General features: G+C 38.4%; 1 protein-coding gene across 2 annotated transcripts in view; it reads left to right on the forward strand.

The window, feature by feature from the left end:
- The first annotated feature begins 6,307 nt into the window (after positions 1-6,307).
- Positions 6,308-20,545, forward strand: part of MFN1 (mitofusin 1) — a 31,706-nt gene continuing 17,468 nt past the window's right edge. Inside the window, exons 1-7 of one of the 2 annotated variants that reach the window (XM_037525143.1) lie at positions 6,308-6,423; positions 7,517-7,638; positions 9,650-9,785; positions 12,774-12,936; positions 14,176-14,300; positions 16,610-16,718; positions 18,075-18,182. In XM_037525143.1, the coding sequence (XP_037381040.1) occupies positions 7,527-7,638; positions 9,650-9,785; positions 12,774-12,936; positions 14,176-14,300; positions 16,610-16,718; positions 18,075-18,182 (753 nt within the window). In that variant the 5' untranslated portion in view covers positions 6,308-6,423; positions 7,517-7,526. Of the gene's footprint in view, positions 6,424-6,654; positions 6,727-7,516; positions 7,639-9,649; positions 9,786-12,773; positions 12,937-14,175; positions 14,301-16,609; positions 16,719-18,074; positions 18,183-20,545 lie in introns of those variants that run through there. The other variant, XM_037525144.2, reaches the window with a different exon arrangement.

The raw sequence follows: 20,545 nt of genomic DNA on the forward strand, positions 1-20,545 counted from the left end.
TTTATTTGTACAAGCACTGGGGTGCAGTCAGAAAAGAAGTGCGGGAGGTGGTGAGAGAATTCACCAGAGACAGAGTGGGGAACAGAACAGGCAGACTGATGAAGTACACTGCTGAGAGGAGCAGTGGGCGTGGCAGGAGAGGTCTGCTGTGCCATGTGGGACCCTCACCCAGCAGCCGGGGATCGAACTGGCGCTGCAGAGGCTGTGGGCAGCTTCGCAGCCTAGCGCTCAACCGCTGCGCCACCGGGGAGCACCCAGTATTATTTTTGTTCTTCAGGATAAACGAAGATCAGGAATTGGTATCATACCCATCAAATGTAATTTCTGTTGGCTGTTTTTTTTTTCTTTTTGTTGACTATGAATTATATGACTATAATCATGGGCAATGCATGTTATATTAAATTTTTCTCCATCGTCCATGGTACTCTGCCATTCCTTAAGAACTTCTTCTCTTCAATTTAACAAACAGCTATGGAATATCTATTGTCAAGCCATACACTCAGAGATATAAAGATAAACTATATCCCTCAAAGAGATTTACCATATAATGTAGGAAAACTTTCTGAACTCCAATTCAGTCACATATCAGATTAAGCACCTTTTATGTTTCGAATTATTTGCTTTATGTACAAGATGGCCATAAACATTCTTGTATATGTTGAGGTGTTTTGTTTGTTTTCCATTCTGGATTTTGTATGTATTTTTTGTATACATGTGGTTAAATACTCCAAAATATTATCAAGAATGGCTAAAATTTATATCCTCATCATTAGATCGTTTCTCTACATCCTTATTAACAAATAACGTTCATTTTTTAAATTTTCTGCAATCAGAGGATAAAGTACTACATTATTCTTGTTTGAATTTGCACTTTTTGATTACTAACAAAGTTGAAAATATCTTAATATGCTCATGAGTCATTTGGTTTTTCATTTTGTGAACAGTTGCTTCATATCGTGTATTCACTTTTCTATGGGTTTCCTGGTTATTATCAGAAGTTAATTATAAGTTTTAATTATTGGTGCTTCGTAGACAATATACACTGCAAAAAGTAGATTCCCAGGTTGTCTTATTACTAATGTCCTTTGTTGAACAGAAATTTTAAATTTAGTGAGATAGATCCATCTCATTATCTCATTTTCCCTTTACAGGTTGTGATTTCTGTATCCTGCTTACAGAATCCTCCCTAATACCCATGTCTGGTTGTCTTTATGTTTACTCTGTTATTTTTCGGTGTGAGTATGTCCATACAAAAGTAAAACTTCACAGCTTAAATTGCATATTAATTAAATTTTTTTCATTTTAAATTAAATATAAATTAAAATATTTATTATAATTTATAACATACAGTATGTCACTTTTACTTTATAACTATACTAAATGCATAATTATTATTTACACAATGAATAAAAGAATGCCATCACGATTTTTATTTTATTTTATTTTATTTATTTATTTTTTTAATAGAGGCATGCTTTATTTGTTTGTTTGCTGGTTTGTTTGTTTTGTTTTTTGTTTATACATGCACTGGGTACAGTCAGAAGTGCGGGAGGGAGGGTGAGAGAATTCACCAGAGCCAGGGCGGGGAGCAGAGCAGGCAGAAGGACCGAAGTACACTGCAGAGGGGAGCAGCGGGCGGCAGGAGAGGTCTGCACGCCATGTGGGACCCTCCTCCGGTGGCCGGGGAGCAGCCGGGGATCGAACCGGCGCCGCAGAGGCCGCGCGCAGTTTCGCAATCCAGCGCTCAACCGCTGCGCCACCGGGGAGGCCCCCCCATCACGATTTTTAAAATTCAAACAGTTTAAGCAAAGCAAAAGTTCTCTTTGAGATATTCCTTATATTCAAAACTGAGTTGAGTGGTTAAGGGTTTCACAGAGCTAATAAGTGGCATCGTGTAGATTTAAACTGGGGTTACCATGCCTTTTCTCTAGGGATTTCTTCTTCAATCATTATTTGTTAAATGAACATATAAATAATCTGAAGGATGACGAATGCTTTCTTCTCTATATGCTGGTTAATGCTTGAAATTTATCCTTAAAATTTTATTCCTTTTTATTTAATGCCTTAATACCACTGTAAATTATAGCACTATCAGGATTGTGTATCAATCATACATGTTTTACTAAAAATTAAAAACAATCTTTTATTTTACTTTTTCTCATTATAGAAATAGTTAATGCAGAAAATGTGAAAAACAAAAATCAAAAACATGTAATATCACCAGGAATAAAATATATGTATTACATATGATTTACACTAATATCATATTTTTATACACAGTAGAAATATAGTGAACATTTGTCTGGTGCTTTTTTAAAGCATAAGTTTTACTGCTTATCTTACATCCTGTGCACGTATTATCACTCACTTAACCCATCACGTACAGGTAAAAACTTGGTTTACAATTTTTCATAACTTTAATATTTTGATTATATCTTTTTCCATTTACTAATATTTGAGTATATATTGATAGGTAAGTGTGTGTGTCCACATCTTCGACTACACTTCTAGGGTTGCTGGGTCAAAGGCTTTACATTATAAACTTTGCATCATTTTGCAAAACAGCCCCTCACCGTGTGATGATCAGTTTTAGGTATCAAGTTGGATAGACTATAGTACCCAAGTTATTCAATCAAACATTGAATAACTTTCCCAGCAGTCTAGGTGCTGCTGGGAAATTATTTGTGATTAATATCTACAATCAGCTGCTGATTAAAGGAGAGTATCCCAGGTAATCTGGATGGGCCTGACCCCTAGAAAAATATAAACCAGATCCTTACAATAAATTTCTTACTATCTGAACCTTCACTGATACACATAGTAATCCTCCTGCCAGCAAAGTATGAGATTTCCCTCTGTCATTTACATCATAAAATGAGTTTTTAAATAGATAATAGGTTTTTAGAATATATAAAGATCTATGTATTAGAAAACAACTTTTGAATCCTAAGGACTCCTACCAGAAATGATTATCATGCTGTATTTATGATTATGTTTTCATTTATAGTGTGCAGAGAAAGGGTGGGAAGAGGAGTCAAGGAATTAAAAAGTATAAAACAGTATTAAATTATCCCAGCTTATTTTACAGCTATGCTTTCAGCTTCAGTGTTTGTTTTTGTTTTTTGTTTTTTTAAGATTTATTTATTTATACAAGCACTGGGGTACAGAGCAGAGGTGCAGGAGGGTGAGAGAATTCACCAGAGGCAGAACAGGGAGCAGAACAGGCAGAAGGACTGAAAGCACTGCTGAGGGGAGCAGCGGGCACAACAGGAGAGGTCTAGCTTGCCATGTGGGACTCTAACTGGCCGGCCGGGAATTGAACCGGTGCTGCAGAGGCTGCGAACAGCTTCACAGCGCTGCGCTCAACCTGCTGCGCCACTGGGGAGGCCCAGCTTCAGAATATTATTAACGATACTTTTTTTTTTTTAATGGAATTCCGCTAATTCCAGCCAATGGAACAGACCCTTTAGTAATTGCAAGGGCTCCCGCTACAGTCTGGTATGCACAAAGTAACCAAAGTGATCTTTTAAAAAGGAAATGAAATCATTACTCCTTAGGCTTAGCAATTGCACTTAGAATAAAACTCACACTTCTGTTATTGACCTGTATGATACTGAACCTGCATACTCCAAATTTATTTCCCTTTTCTCTCCCTATATCTAGCCATTGTGGTGATTTTCTTTTCATTGACCAAGTCTCTCTACTTCCTCTGGGCTTTTGGTCTTCTGTTTCCACTGTTTGGGGCACTTCCCTCCAGATAGTCCTAGGATTGGATTCCTGGGGAAAATATTACTTCCTTAGGAAGCCACACATAGTGGCTCAGTCCTTCTCATTTTCCTACCACTAGTCTATCCCATTGTCATTTTCTTCCTTCATAGTAGTATGCATTGTCTGAAGATTTAACTTATTTCATTTACCTATTATATGCAGCTGTTTCAACAGAACATACTTATAATTCCAGGTTTTCCTACATGCCCAGCATTATTCTATCTTTACATGCTGTCCACCCATTTAAATTGCACAATGACACATAAGGTAGGTATTATTGTAACTGGGTGGTCCCCAGGAAAGGGGGAGGTTCCAGGTTTCCTGCCCCACCCAAAAGGAGGGTGGAGCTGAGCAGAGAGAGAAGCTGCAGAGGAGAGGAGGAAGGAAGGGAAAAGGATGGAGAGCCAGAAGGCCTGAAGGAGGCACATGGAGCAGAGAGACAGGTGAAGAAACTACACTTACCTTTTGGTCGTCTGGTTGAAACAGATGACCCCTGATGAGGTGATAATGGCGGTTTTTGTCTTGATTTTGATTTTGCTCTTTTTCTTTCAGACTTGTCTGGTTGTTTCTGATCCTTTTCTGTGGGTCCCCATTGGAAGATGCTTTAGATTTGAGATAGGCTTTGGGGCCTTGCTCTGGGCCAATCCCATTTGGGTGGATTTTTACCCCCAAGGGGAATGGTAACTTTGGGTACTTGATTTAGAAACTATATTCTTTGCCTTTCCTGTATTGTTTACTAATTGTATTAAAGTTCCTTCCCATTAAAGTCTTATATGTTTTGTGTTGATGCCACGGATGGTAGAACCTATTTAGAGTAGGCAGGTTTGTGGGGTCTGGGCTGCCCCTCACCCTGCCCTGTAACATTATTAGTACTCTGGTTTTACAGATGAAGTATCCAAGGCTTAGAAAGAGGAAAGGGCTTCACTTGCAAATTACACCTCACTTGCCAGAAATCCTCAGGACATTTTGTTGTTATGTAGCAGTAGCATTTGTTCAAGGATGTCAGAAATTCGCACTCTGAGGCCACACCTCTGACCCAATTAAGCAGAACCTGCAGTTTAACAAGTAGGTGATTCTTGGTAAAGAACACGCAAATTTCCTAAGTCACCTCTAAACTAATTCTGCTCCCTCTCCCTCTTTATTCTTGTTACTGGTTTCTGGGTTCTTGAGTTCTCCAAGAACTAGAAATAATGGAGAGTAACCCTGCAAGTACCAGGTTAAGAATTTGTTAAAGCTCATGCTTTAATTCAGCATAAGGGAGTCAACATCAGGGACAGGGTCTGTATGCTAATCCCAGAGAAAGAGGTGGAGACTATTTAAGCAGTTCAATTCAACATAAAGAACGTTCTTTCCTCTTCTTTCTTTGAAGTCATTATATTACTTGGGCTGGTCAGCCATGGGTGAAGCTTGGAAACCACGTTGGGCGCCAGCTGTTATAGGGCAGCCCCGGTATGGAACGGGTTGTCTGGCTGTGGGTCCTCACCCATCCTCTTACAAGGGACTTATTAATACTCCACTACAGACATACACAAAAGGTTAATAAAAGGTTTATTTACAAGGGAAAAGGAAATAAGGAAAATGTACAACTCAGGGAGAAAATAGGGAAATAAAGTCTTTAATGCATCCTACCCGATGCGACGACCTGGAAACCCAAAAAGCACTCTCCGAGCTGGCCGGATGCTGCGAGCTGGCAGAGAGTCAAAATGGGGGACCCCTCCAAAGCCCACGTGACTGACTTTATACCAACCTGGCTGCTTAACCCCACCCTCAGGTCCCAGCCACCTTCCCTTTGGTGGTGATGGGATTTGGAGTTCCCAGTGTCTTTGGCTTTGGCCTGGGGTGGGGGTGGAGTCCACAAAGCCTGTATGGAATTAGCTTCAGGACATCCTTTTCCCCCTAACAATTCTATCTCTTCAACCCGAGATCTCCTTATGCCTGTGACCTCTTCATGAAGGATTCCATATCATTAGCCTAGAGGATGTTAGCCTGAAGGGTGTGTTAGTGACAACTTTATTTCATCTAACATATATATATAAATATATATATATTTCCTATATATATATATATATATATATATATATATAGGAAAGGGACAATCTTCTTAGAGATAGGGACAGTCCTCTCCCCTCATACCACCCCTCTCCCCCCTCTCTCAGTCATGAAAGCCAATCATGCAAGAATAGAGCAGTGGAGAGGTCAAAAGATATTTTACTGCTGCTGGACAGGCAAGCAGGAATCTCTCCTCTGGCATCCCCACCTCATGCCACCAGACTCCACACCTTTTTTAAGTATTCCCTCATTAAGGCATTCATTAGCACTAGCTATGGCTAAGCTAGACAGAGTTTTGAAAAGTTTGAAGGGAGAGGGAGGGGCGGTAGAAGTCGGAGGGTGGAACGGAAAACCTCCCGTCTGGTAGCAGCATTCCGGGTTCAGAACAACCCTGGCCTTCTGCCCTTAAGAAAAATGGCGCTCGCGTAGACGCACTTCCGCCCACGGAGCCAACCAAAATAAGGGGTGGCAGGAGACCGGAAGTGACCTCCTTCTTGCGCTCCCCCCGCTTCCTTCCCGCGTCCCAGTCTCTCTCGGGAGGATGAGGCGGCTTGAAGGCTGTGGCTGAGCTGCGGTTGCTGGGTAACAAGTCGGAGCCGGGACAGTGTGAGTGCCCGCTCCCCCCCGGCGGCTGTTCTCCTCCTTCGGGGTGACCTTCGTGCGGACAGGGACAGGGGGCGGGGAGTCGTGCTCCCGGCGCTCTGTGACGCGGCGCGGCGGGCCTCCGGGAAAGGAGCCGGGGACTCCTGGGCGAGCCGGGCCGGCCACCGGGTGGGCCCGCGGAGCCCGCGAGACCCGACCCGGGAGCCCGGGCCGGAACCGGGCTCACTGGGAGGGGGGGCAGTGTCTGGCCCCGAGCTCGGCGGGTGGGCGCCAGACCCGGCGCGGAGGCCTGGAAGGCCTTTCCAGGTAGGTGTTGACAGCCGGCCCGACCGGGTCATTGCCCGGTGGTTGCAGCCTCGCGCTGTCATTTTCTGACTCTCGGGAAAGGATCCTTTCGGCCACGCGGCCCCTTTCCAGACCAGGATTAGAAGGGTGTGTGGTGTCTTTCTCAGGACAAGCGGCCAGAATTTTTTTTTTTTTTTTTTTACTTAAAATCCTTGAAGTTCCTTGGCACTTAAGTGGAAATGTTAATTCTCTCTTTAAACTTTGCCTTGTTGTTTGTGAGCACTTCTGTCGTTTGTGAGCTACTTCTTTCTCTAAGTCTGTATTGCATTGTATGATCTTGGAATGTTACTGCCTCACGGTATGTCCGCCTCGACACACCTAGCACTTCCAGGTTGAGAAACTTAATCACACTGTGAATTTGGCGGCTACTCTCTATCCCTAATCTACTTAAGAGTCATATGCAATGACAGTTGAGCAGTAGCTGCAGTAGTTTCATCTGTACCAGTTGGAAATGGAAACTGCAACCAAGATTTTGGTCAGTAATGTCACTTACTTTAGTAGACTATCACTCAAAAGTAGTCTTTGTCTGACTGGAACGCCCCCCCTCCAAAAAATCTAAAAATAATGGTTATCTAAAAGTGATTTGGGAGATAAGCACTGACGTGTTTAGACTGGGGAGAAAAAGTATTTTGGCAGTTTAATTTATTTCATTGGGAAATTAATCAGTGTGTTTGGAAGGTGTTAATTTGCAAATCCTTATCATCTAGTTTAATTTGCTTTTCTAACTTTTTATTTTACCTTTTCCCCCAAGCCCCACCATAATGGCAGAAAGTACTTCTCCGCTGAAGCACTTTGTGCTGGCTAAGAAGGCAATTACTGCTATTTTTGAACAGTTACTGGAGTTTGTTACTGAAGGATCACATTTTGTTGAAGGTTAGTTCCTTTAAGTTTTTTAAAGTGACTGTTGAAAATATGTAAAGGTGCTTATTCTTAGTTACTGAACACAGACATTGTGCTGTTTACTATGAGATACCATAAAAGCTATTTCAAAGAGGAAGATTAAATGGTATTAAAACCATCCAGAAATAAGTGCTTATATTGAGGTATTATTCTAATCACTTAATATTCAGTAGCCCATTTAAACTTTATATCAACATTGAGGCAGATTTTAATAATGCTGATTTTAAAGATGAAGACATCATGGCACAGAAAAGTTAACGACTTCCCCAAGATCACACAGCTAGTAAATACCTGCACTGAAAACCAAGCAGCCCACATTTACCCATTATATTTACTTTTTCCCAACTCAGCAATTAAATCAAGCTCTCAGACCTCTTATCCTATCAGATGAAGCAGGGATGTAGTGGGAAAAAGGCAAAAGGGCTTTTAATAAGTTGGTGAGGAATGTCTCACTAGGGAATACTACTCTGAAGAAAACTATTGACATCTTTTCTAGCTCTTAAGAGTATATGACTGTCAAGGATACAAAGAAAGGGGTGGGGTCCTATATACTCCAGTGACAGTGATGTAGGCTGGTGAAATCAAACTTTTTTCCTAGTCCTTCCTAACTCCCTCATCAGACATTGAGATCCTGAGGATAGAGAAAACTGCCTTTTAATTGTGTTCTCACACTAAATCTGATAGTTTAAGTTTTGCTGTTGAGTGAGGGGAAAAAAGGTTCTAGTATAGACTCTTTATAAAATTTCCAATTTAGAAAGAATTTAAGCAAAAAAAAAAATACTAGTATATAGGAAAAATACTAGTCTGCAAAGGATTTGAGCTGGCACAGTGATTTTTAAATATTTCATTCTAAAAAAGTTGATAGGCAGTGAAAATGAGGTTAAATTTAATGTCTTATGTTTATTGAACCTGCTTTAGATAAAGCTTTGTGCTAGAAGCACAAATGGCAGCTATAGAATATGAATTCAGTTTTACTGATTCTACAACCTTAGAAAAAGTGTTGCAAAAAGTAGACAAAGCAAATAAAAATAAGACAAGAATAAAATGGAAAAGATGAATGTAATGGTACTTAGGTACAAGTCTTCTCATTATTCACCAAATTGCACCTATTTTATTAATTCACTTGAAAAGTATGATGAGCTATGTAAGCTTGAATTTAATTAGGTGAGCACTAGGTGAGCTGGTAAATGTTTGTCTATAGGATCATATATATAGCCAAATACATCTCAGTGCTCAAGCCTTCAAAGTGAGATGCTAAAAAAACAATTGTAAAAATGTATGTCCCTAAAATATAAACAAAACTGAAAGGCATTTCTACCCTTCAAACCCAGCTAGTCCCATCCTTTGAGGAGCAGAGATTAAGACTGGGGTAAGTAGTTAACCCCCAGACCTGACAGGAGTGGGATACCAGCTGTAATTCTTTATTCTCCTTTGTCTTTTCATATTGAGTTTTTTTGTTCCATCACTATGGGAGGCAAACTAGAAGTAATAAGGCAGCATAGTCTTACCTAGTTTGGAAATCTTGAAAAATACCTTTCTTTCATTTTTGGGAGTGCCCATTCAACTTTCTTTAGCATGTGGATCCTTCATCTCAGCTTAAGATTCGAAGATCTAGTAAGGATGGAGCAATAATAGGTGGATATTAAATTCTGGTTTGTTTGGTTTTTTTTGTTTGTTTAGAAATGTATTTTTTTGTATTAGATAAGTATTTTATATTTTTGAGAAGTAAATGAATGAATATTCTTTTTGCTGGACCCCTGCAATTTTTAATAATTTAAAAATTCTCTGGGGCAGATTGCTATGAACCATTGCAAGGAAACATTTACCTTCTACCAGATACTTAAATAACACAGGCATTTTAATTTTTCAAATGGTACATTAATATAGAACAAAGCCAAAATATACACAAATCTTAGGTATTCTGATCTATAATTAGCTTAATATTCATTTATATAAATTTTCTAATGCCATTTCAATTTTGCAGCAACATATAAGAATCCAGAACTTGATCGTATAGCTACTGAAGATGACCTGCTGGAAATACAGGGATATAAAAGCAAGCTTTCCATCATTGGTGAGGTGCTATCACGGAGACACATGAAAGTTGCATTTTTTGGCAGGTAATCCTTTATTATTTCTTCTCAGGGATAATTTCCAGATATTTAGCTTTTCTTGGTCATATCCCAAATTTTTTCTGGTGTTTCAGCAGTGATATCCCCCCAGCCCCCACACACACCCCGCTTCAACCCACAGCATGCAGAAGAATTGTTCTTCTTAGTTCCTGGTATAAAATGAGAGTTTTTGAAGGTCAGTCTTTTTTTTTTTTTTTTTAATCTTTTAAGGCTGCTCATCTAAAGTTGACTTCTTAGCCAGTTGTAAGTATAGAAATGCAAACAAGTGACCTGCAATATTTATGACTTACTCTTTTTAAGCCTATGTTGATTATTAGGTATTTTCCAAAAGGATTCTCAGCCCCTTTATTCCCTGAGGGAGAATAGGTAGCGATCTTAGTTAATGTCACTGCTTGTAGTGATAGGGAGATCTCTGCCACAATCTTGTTAAATACCTGTGTACCATGTGCTTTTTCAGGCACTGGGGATTCAAAGACAAATGATTCGGGCCATATTTGGTTGCTCAAATAGCTTGTGCTGTGTAGCAATAGAGTATTTATATACTCATTAAACTAACCTCATAGGCTTTTGAAACTATTTCCCATCTTAGGGTTTTTCACTTGTAATTTCCTTTGTATAGAATTCTCCATCCTGCCCTATCTCTCTCCTTTTCACTCTTCAGATATCATCCTAAATATTACTGCCTCTTTCCTGACCACTCTAAAGTATTCTTTTTCAGTTATTCTGGACTTTTCAATTCCTTCTGAACTTATAACCAACCTGTTGTTTTTTTGTTTTATGGACTGGTTATCCCACTTGGCCATATTCTCAAAGCCTTACACTGAGTTTAGTATGAGTTCATTAAAGTTCATAGGTTCATAAAGGAGGCCCTATACCAGCTAAAGTGCAATAGGAGTGGGAGGAAAGTGACCTTTTATGAGGCTGTGACTCAGTGGTCCCTTTGAGAAGAAGAAATAGGTATAATTCACACTTCAGGTGTGAATAAGTTCTAAAAGCCCATTCAATGCATAGCCCCAAGTGGGAAGGGAGACAGACCATGATGTGTTTGGAGAATTATAAGTATTTGAATTTAGGACATTAGTAACACTGACAAAAGAAGGGAACAGAAAAGTAAGCAGGGACCAGATCATGAAGGACGTGGTAGGTGATGGTAAAGAGTTTTGTATTACTATATTTTGAAAAAATGGCCATGATGAACTGGGCATTATAATTGTATCTTGGCTTTAGTAGGGATAATTGACTAAATGAGAATAGGGGGTAGAATGCAGTTTCAGATATCTAGGTAAGAAATTATAATCAACTTGTGAAGTTGAAGAAAAGGGCATGATGACAGGAATATAAAAGAGTATATTGGGCTGGTGTGGTGACTATACTGGGTGGCTTATCTTGGGAAGGTGAGAGGAGTGAAGGATTATGTGAGTTTGGAATAAGAATTCTAGAAAAGTTGGTTATCATAAGTTTATTTTGGTGATTCAGATTACAGGAACTGAGTGATGATCCGTGAAGGAAGAATGTACAATAAAAAGGAAAAACGGTGATGGGGTTGGGGAGGGGAAAAGGTACCATGCGTTGGAATTAAGATGACAGACAGGTTAAAGGAAAATCAGGAAGTCTTACTTTTGGGTTTCTTAATGTTCTGGTAAGGCAAGTGCTCTCCTTTTAGGATGCATAGGAGTCATCGTAGGACCACTCCCAGAACCTGACTCAGTAGGTTCACAGTACGTCTGAGAGAGTGATGTTGTTAATAAGCATCTAGGTGATTTTGACAGGGGTTAGGGCTGTGCAAGGTACTCTTGAGAACCAATGCAATTGATCTCTTTTTGTGTTTATCAGAAGGATTAATTTTAACAGAGGTCATAGGTGACCTTGTAGAATATGCCATAGGAGCAATAGCAGACACTGTTGAGATGATGAAGGTGAAATGGTTCCCTGGGATGACAGCTGTAATATTAATAAGACTATCACACTTAACTCTGAAGGGAAGATGTGAAGCATGTATATTTATTTTCATATGTGAAGAGATAGGATGACATTTTTATAATGAAACAAAAGTACTAACTTTAACACTGAAATGTCAGAATAGCCTGTGGTGCTGTGAGCAAATATAGAACCTTGGACTTAAAACAGCCTCTGGGTTTGGAGCGACTGATTTGAAAACAAGCCCCTGAACTGGGTATGAGCTGTTCCTTGTTTTAGCACCATCGGAACTATTCTGATTTCTATGACTATATAACAAATTACCCCAAATTTAATAACTTAAAAACAGCTTTCTTATACTCACAAATTTTGTCCATCAAGAATTTAGACAGTGTGTAGCCAAGATGTCTGCTCCACAATGTCTAAAGCCTCAGCTGGGAAGACATAAAGTTTGTGGGTTCCTCAAAAACAGAGTTGGAATCATTGAAAGTGTTCCCTCTCATGTTCCCTGGGCTGTAACAATTTGGGATTAGACTCTTTCCAGAGTACCTACCCAGAATTCTGGCTTAATATTCTCACCGCATGGCTAACTCAAAATAATTGCATTTCAGTGGCAGGACTCCAAGTCCATGTGTTCTGGTTAGCAAGATAGAAGCTGCATTGCTTCTTATGACCTAGGCTTGGAAGTCACCCACTTTCACTTGTGACACATTAGTTGACGTAGTATAGACAGCCCAGATTTAAGGAGAAATGGGACTTTAGATCACATTTTTGTCATGGGAAGAGTGTCATAGAATTTGTGGCTCTGATTTCAGATGACCATAAACGGCAAGAAAGAAAAGGCAAGGATAGCTTTATAGGGAAGGTAGAATTCTTGGTTTCCTCTATTTTTTGGAAACATGCACTGCTAATATTTGTATAAATCAAATTAATTTTTTCATAAAAATGCAATCTGATGAACTTTTAACAAAATTTGAATTCTAGGCCTTAGATCTAGTGAAAAACCAAAGTTTTTACTGTCATGTTTGGTTTTCATGATTTTATATTTTCATTCCTCAGGACAAGCAGTGGAAAGAGTTCTGTTATCAATGCAATGTTGTGGGATAAAGTCCTCCCTAGTGGGATTGGCCATACAACAAATTGTTTTCTGAGTGTTGAAGGAACTGACGGAGATAAAGCCTATCTTATGACAGAAGGATCAGATGAAAAAAAGAGCGTGAAGGTATATTTATTTAACCTTTCCAAGTACAATGTACCTTGTCCTTAATTTGTTCTTTTAAAAAACTGTAAGATGTCTGCATTGCTGGATATGAAAAAAACCATTAAGATTTCTAGCTTTTAAAGCTATCATGAACATTTTGAATTCTCTAAAATTGTTTTGCTTCAGAGGTAAATTATTGGAATAATGAAACCTGTCTTTAAAATAAAAGTAAATTAGAGTTAAAAGTTTATTAGTTTTTTTTAAGATTTATTTTATTTATTTATGTGTACAAGAGCTGGCCAGAGGTGTAGGAGGGTGAGAGGATTCACCAGAGACAGTGGGGAGCAGAATAAGTAGATCTACTGAAATCACTGCTGAGGGGAGCAGCAGGCAAGACAGAAGAGGTCTGATGCCCCATGTGGTGGTAGCTTGATAGTGCTGAGACTTTAACCCCTGCACCACCAGGGAGGCCCTTATACATTTACTTTATTTTTTTTTTTCCTAAAGATTTATTTATTTATACAAGCACTGGGTACAGTCAGAAGCACGGGAGGGTGAGAGAATTCACCAGAGTCAGAGCAGGGAGCAGAGCAGGCAGAAGGACCGAAGTACACTGCTGAGGGGAGCAGCGGGCGGCAGGAGAGGTCTGCACGCCATGTGGGACCCTCCTCCAGTGGCCGGGGAGCAGCCCGGGATTGAACCGGTGCTGCAGAGGCTTCGGGCAGCTTCACAACCCAGCGCTCAACCGCCGGGGAGGCCCTACACATTTACTTTTACTTTAGAGGCAGAAAAGACAGGCAAGAAGAAGAGAAATTCCAATACGCCAATATTTCCCAAAACCGGTGATACAAGTTGAAGTTGTATTTCTCTGTATTTCTTAAACAATAGTTTTATATTTGTGCTATATTCTGATTTGCTTTTTTTCTCAATACATTGTAAATTTATTTTTATGTACACAATGTCAGTTTTGGGGACTGCATAAACTTTCATTGCCAGAGTTCCATTTGCTAAGCATTTAGAATTTTTCTGTCAATAGTTCTGATTATTTTTGCAGGATTGTGTGAATAAACAGCTTTTATGGTGCCAGTTTGTTTTTTACTTGGTAACTTTAAAACCCAAATTTCTCAGTATTGCTCAGTGGTTTTATTTCAAATGAAAATTATTTTGTACCTGTTTTATAAGAGTAATTATACCAACTCATGCTATTTATAATAAATTTAATGACAAGTACAATTTTTTTTTCTTTTCTTTGTATTTTAGACAGTTAACCAGGTAGCTCATGCACTTCATATGGATAAAGAATTGAAAGCTGGCTGTCTTGTACATGTGTTTTGGCCAAAGGCAAAATGTGCCCTCTTGAGAGATGACCTGGTTCTAGTTGACAGGTAAAATTACATATGAATTGCGTTTTTACCTTATAAAGGTTTATTTAATAGAGTAAGGCTGCTTGCTTTAGCATATAAAACATTTAAACTTTAAAACATTAAAACTTTGTTCGCATTTTTTAGGTTGTTAAACAACAGATACGGTGTGGTTTTGTTTTTTAAAGGTTTCATTAAAGTACCTAATTTATTAGTCTAATTTTACTAGAAGAATTATGAAATTTTTGTTTTCTCTGGACTGATTCTACAGAGTGAATAAGTGGCTGGAGCTTAGAGATTGTCTTATGGTATATACCTAGATTGATAACTCTAGATTTTCTTAAATCAGTAGAGTATTCTTTCTTAAGACCAACTTTCCCAAAATGATTTGTTCATACAGCTTTTTATTATTCAAGAATTAATTGAGTACTTTTGGAATTATTTTCTTTTTTTGATTTTTTTTCTTTGTGATTTTTAATTTTTCTACATTGGTATTTAATAAAATGATAATGCATATCTGTTCAGCAGTGTAATTAAATACCCCAGAAAGGGTATTTAAATGATGTTTTAAATTTTAACATGCTCTTTTTTTTTTTTTCAGTTAAAATTTCAATGTTCTATGGAATTTTTGTTGATGGCACTTACCTTTTTTTTCTCTTTTAACTGGAAGACTCTTTCAAGCAATCAACAAAAGTAACTACACGAGAGAAGATGCTTATAAAATAAAAATATTTGGATTAACTAATTAATTATTCATTAATTTATGACCATAGTATATCTGTGATCCCACCCAGTCGTAGCTCCAACTTGTCACAGGATACATCAAGCTAACATATAGACAGTTGAAAGTCCTTTATTATAATTTTACACACTATAAAGGGTATTAAACATATCTAGTTCATGCTTTTTTTTTTAATATTTGTGCTTATAAGCACTTAAATCTTCTCTGAGCTGTGCTGTACTTAACTGCTTACATCTTCATGTTTGATTGTGTATTAGCTTACTGGGGTTTTTTTAGTTCTTTTTTTTGATCTTCTGAAGCACATGAAGGTTTGAAAAGTATTAAAATATTTACTGTTAACTTGTTTTTTAAAAAAAAAATCACTGGGTTATTTGTCTTTAATTTACAGCTTTTTTTTTTTTTGCTTGTTTGTTTTTTTTTTTTTTTTTTAGCATTTGTTGTCAATTGGGTAGGCTCTGGGAGTACTTTGTTAGCAAAATGAATACAAGAACTATACAAAGCACGAGGCCTCCCTGGGGGTGCAAGGGGTTAAGCACAGCACTGTGAAGCCCACAGCCTCTGCAGCACAAGCTTAATCCCCCGCTGGCCAGGGAGGTGATTCACATGGTGCGGCAGACCTCTCCTGTCTTGCCCGCTGCTCCCCTCAGCAGTGTTTTTCAGTCAATCCGCCTGTTCTGTTTCCCATTCTGTGTCTGGTGAATCCTCTCACCCTCCCGCTCATCTGGCCTGTACCCCAGTTCTTGTATAAATAAATAAATCTTTAAAAGATTATTCATGCATATAAGAACTGGGGTACAGGCCAGAAGTGCAGGGGTGGGGTCAGAAGATTCACCAGACACAGCAGGGAACAGAACAGGCAGACTGACTTATACACTGCTGAGGGGAGCAGCAGGTGGGATAGGAGAGGTCTCCCGCACCCTGTGAAATTCTCACCAGACAGTTGGGATCGAACCCGAGCTGCAGAGGCTGTGGACAGCTTCCTAGTGCGGCACGCAACCACCTGCGCCACCAGGGAGGCCCCAAATAAATAAATCTTAAAAAAAAAGAACTATAGAGCACACACTTTGAGCTTGCCGCAATTGCTCTATTTTAGTTTAGGGGATAATTTAAGTCTCCTAGGCTTCATACAGGTGACTACTACAAGTTCTATACTATAGCTCTCAAATAATTTATAAAAGTTTAAAAAGAATTCTGTAACTCGGGCCTCCCGGATGGCGCAGCGGTTGAGCGCTGGGTTGCGAAGCTGCCCGCGGCCTCTGCGGAGCCGGTTCGATCCCCGGCTGCTCCCCGGCCACCGGAGGAGGGTCCCACATGGCGCGCAGACCTCTCCTGCCGCCCGCTGCTCCCCTCAGCAGTGTACTTCGGTCCTTCTGCCTGCTCTGCTCCCCGCTCTGGCTCTGGCTCTGGTGAATTCTCTCACCCTCCCGCGCTCCTGACTGTACCCTGTGCTTGTATAAATAAATAAATAAATCTTAAAAAAAAAAAAAAAAATTCTTTCTAAAAAAAAAAAAAAAAAAAAAAAGAATTCTGTAACTCAAATTTTCTTTTTAAAAATTATTCTGTAATACAGTTTTTATTTTATTCCCTTTAGTCCAGGCACAGATGTTACTACAGAGTTGGATAGTTGGATTGATAAGTTTTGCTTGGATGCTGATGTCTTTGTTTTGGTTGCAAACTCTGAATCAACATTAATGAACACGGTAGGTTTTCATCATATTTCTGTTTGAGTGGTAGGAAATGAAATGGTGTGTATGTTGAGCCTTGAAAGTGAGAGCAATCTGAGTCATAAATTAGAGCCTTTAATATCAAGAATAATTGAAGGGTCTGTGTTTCTATGGGACTGGAAGAGCTGATTCTGGTCTTCTTGAATGTTCCCAGGGTTGCAGTAGCAACCTTAAGTTTGATGGCTCTATTTTCCAGTGATTCCTTCATGGTGTGATATGTGGGCGGTGTTGATATTCACTGTGCCTATTTGCCAATTTCAAAAAGAATGGGCACCTTCGTTTTTAAAGATGTTGACTTCATTCTCTTAGTAAAATATAACATCCCCACCTTACCCTCCTGTCTAATAGGCAAAGTGTTTTGTATTTCAAGTTCTGTCACACTATTCTAGCTTACCTGTGTACACTCTACTGTTAAACTGACACTATTTATACTGACTATCCAGGGCTAGCCATCCCAAATAAACTTTTCAATGTTTAGATTGAAAATACAGCTTACATCTAAAACTATAATATGGCTAAACATACTTGTAACCTGTCAATAGATGTTATTAGCAAGACCTCTGTTTTTTCATTATTAGTGCTTGTATACTATATAAGCCAGATTACTGCAGCAACAATGACAGTTGTATAACCTGACATTACAACAAAAAAGGAAAATATTTAAAATTTGTGTTATAGTAACTATTACTTAGGTGTTAGATGAACTTCTGATATACATTCTGACCTTGATGCTTTTGTTTATACTATTCTTTGCCCACAATTCTTCTCTCCCAAGTTTTCAACTTCCAAAAAGTCCTGTTATCAGTTCTTTCAAGTCCATTTTTATTACCACTTAATTCTTTATAGAACTTTTCCTGATTTCAACTAGATATAGTGTTGCCACCCTTTCAGTAGTCATAACATTTATGGTATTTATAATACATTCTCTCATTTATTATGCTTTGTTGTATATATGTCTTACATTATATTTGTAGTTTACTTAGCCTAACTCCTAAAAAAGATTTGAAGTAGTTTTTTTAAAACTTGCACTGTTATATCTGTGAGTACCTTTAATGTTCTGCATATAGCCAAGACAAATATTTGTTAAATGGTATTCAAAAATACTCATGGCAGGGGTGGAAAATCTTCATTTTTTGTCACCTTACTAATTTTTTCATCTTTGAAAAGTTTAATGCTTATGTGTATAATATTTTGGGGTTTTTCATCAGGTGTTAATCACTGTTTTCTGAATGGTTCAAGCATCTAGATTAAAATAAAATTTCAATTATAAGAATAAAATAGCTTTTAAAAGTGAACATACGAGGGAGTATTTTATTTTATTTTTTTCTTCAGGAAAAACAGTTTTTTCACAAGGTAAATGAGCGACTTTCTAAGCCTAATATTTTCATTCTGAATAATCGTTGGGATGCCTCCGCATCAGAGCCAGAATATATGGAAGATGTAAGTTATTTTTTTCCTTTAAGTTTTAAAATATAGTTATGTACACTGTTATCTAAGATAACAATATACCTTATAGAATATAGTATAAGTAGCTATTCTTTGGTTTGAGAAAAGTGTATAATTATAAAAATCTGAAGTGGGTATGCCAGAGACCATAGTATTAAGCTTCTTTGAAGGAAAATTGTGTTATGAAAGAGCTATCTGATTATTGTACATCTTGAAACTTACTTTTTGTTTGTTTTAAGTAGTAGAAGTATACAAATCATAATTTTTCAGCTCAGTGAATTTTATAAATTTAAAACACCTGTGTCAGGATCCAATTCAAGAAACAGAGCATTTCCAACACCCCAAAATCACCACTTTCTAACCTCTTATCTTCCTCCCAAGGATAATTACTTATCATGACTTCTAATACCCGAGGTTAATTTTTCTGGTTGTTCAGCTTTTTGTAATAGAATCATATAACATCTACTTTTGAGTCGGGTTTCTTTTGTCAGCATCACAACTGTGGTATGTATCCATACTGTTGGAAATACATTGTATAGTGTTTCATCCTGTGAATAAATAGTTTGAGTTATCCATTCTGCTAATGATGGGCATTTAGGTAAATTTCCTTTAACTCATGAATAATGCTGCTTTGTATATTGTATATGTTTTTTTAGTGATATAGATAGATATTTTTGTTCGGTATTCATTAGTGGTTGTTGGTGTGAGGAATTGGATGATTTTAACCCCCAGGCAACATTTGGCCATGACTGAAAACATTTTTTGGTTATCACAACTGAAGGAATGTGTTACTGGCATCTAATGGATAGAGGCTGGAGATGCTGTTAAACATCCTCTAACTCTAACCTAACAGTGCAACTCTAATCCCTAGTTAATACATTCTCCCCAACTTCTATTTCATTTTTTCAGGTTGTTATAATTTATCATAAATTAAATAGTTCCCTAATTATAATGACAGTAACCCACATCTGTTGACTATACACTGTGTGCCAGGTCATTTTTTAAATTGAGGTGAAGTTGTTTTATATCACTGTGTGTTTTTGGAGTACAACTTCATATCTCTTCAAATGTATGTTGACACTGTGTCCGCCACCAAAGTAACAATCACTCTATCACAGTCCTTTGGACCGCCCTCCGTACCTTGCTCTCGCCACCTCCCACCCCTCTTTGGTAACCTCAGTTCTATTGTTAGAATCCAAAGGTTTATTTTGTCTGTTCCATTGCCTTTTTCTTTATAGTCCATATATGAGTAAACTCATCCACTGTTTGTCTTTCTCATTCTGACTTATTTCACTTACCTCAAATTCTGTTCATGTTGTTGAAAACACCAAAGTTGTATCCTTTTTGTTATAGCTGAGTAATATTCCATTGTGTGTATATACCACATTTTCCTAAACCATTCATTCATCCATCGATGGCACTTAGGTTGTTTCCATAACTTGGCTATTGTAAATAGTGCTGCAGTTAACATAGGGTTTCATATATCTTTTCAAATTAGTGTTTTGTTTTAAAGATTTATTTATTGATTTATTTATTTATACAAGCACTGGGTACAGTCAGAAGCACGGGAGGGTGAGAGAATTCACCAGAGTCAGAGCAGGGAGCAGAGCAGGCAGAAGGACCAAAGTACACTGCTGAGGGGAGCAGCGGGCAGCAGGAGAGGTCTGCGCGCCATATGGGACCCTCCTCCGGTGGCCAGGGAGCAGCCGGGGATCGAACCAGCGCTGCGGAGGCTTCGGGCAGCTTCACAACCCAGCGCTCAACCGCTGTGCCACCAGGGAGGCCCTCAAATTAGTTTTTATGTTTTATGGTTACATAGCTAGAAGTGGAGTTGCTGGATCATGTGATAGATCTGTTAATTATTTGAGGAAATACCATACAGTTTTTTTCAGAGGCTGTACCAATGTACATTTCCACCAACACTGTATAAGGATTACTTATTCTTTACACTCTCACTAACACTTGTTTCTAGTCTTTTTTAAGATAGACCAGTCTCAGATGTGTGAGGGGACATCTCATTGTGGTTTTGATTTGCATTTCCATAATTGATGATGAGCACTTTTTCAGTAGCTGTCAGCTCTCTCTGTCTTCTGTGGCATTCTCCTCAGCTTGTAATTCCCATTGCCTTTAAGAAGGAAAAAAATACATGTACTGATTTAAAAATAAAAATAACTTCATTGTATCAGTTTTATTGTAGCTCTTGGTTTTTGCTTTAAAGGTATTTATAACTTTATTGTAGAAAATTTGGAAAATAATAGCACAAGGAAGGAATAAAAATGTTGCCCATTTTTATGGGTTTTGGTTCCATGCCATTGATCGACTTACACAAGTGTATCTACAGAGTATGTATATTTATA

This window comes from Talpa occidentalis, unplaced genomic scaffold, assembly GCF_014898055.3.
Source record: "Talpa occidentalis isolate TD23 unplaced genomic scaffold, MPIMG_talOcc4v2.1 talOcc4.4, whole genome shotgun sequence".
Taxonomy (NCBI): Eukaryota; Metazoa; Chordata; class Mammalia; order Eulipotyphla; family Talpidae; genus Talpa; species Talpa occidentalis.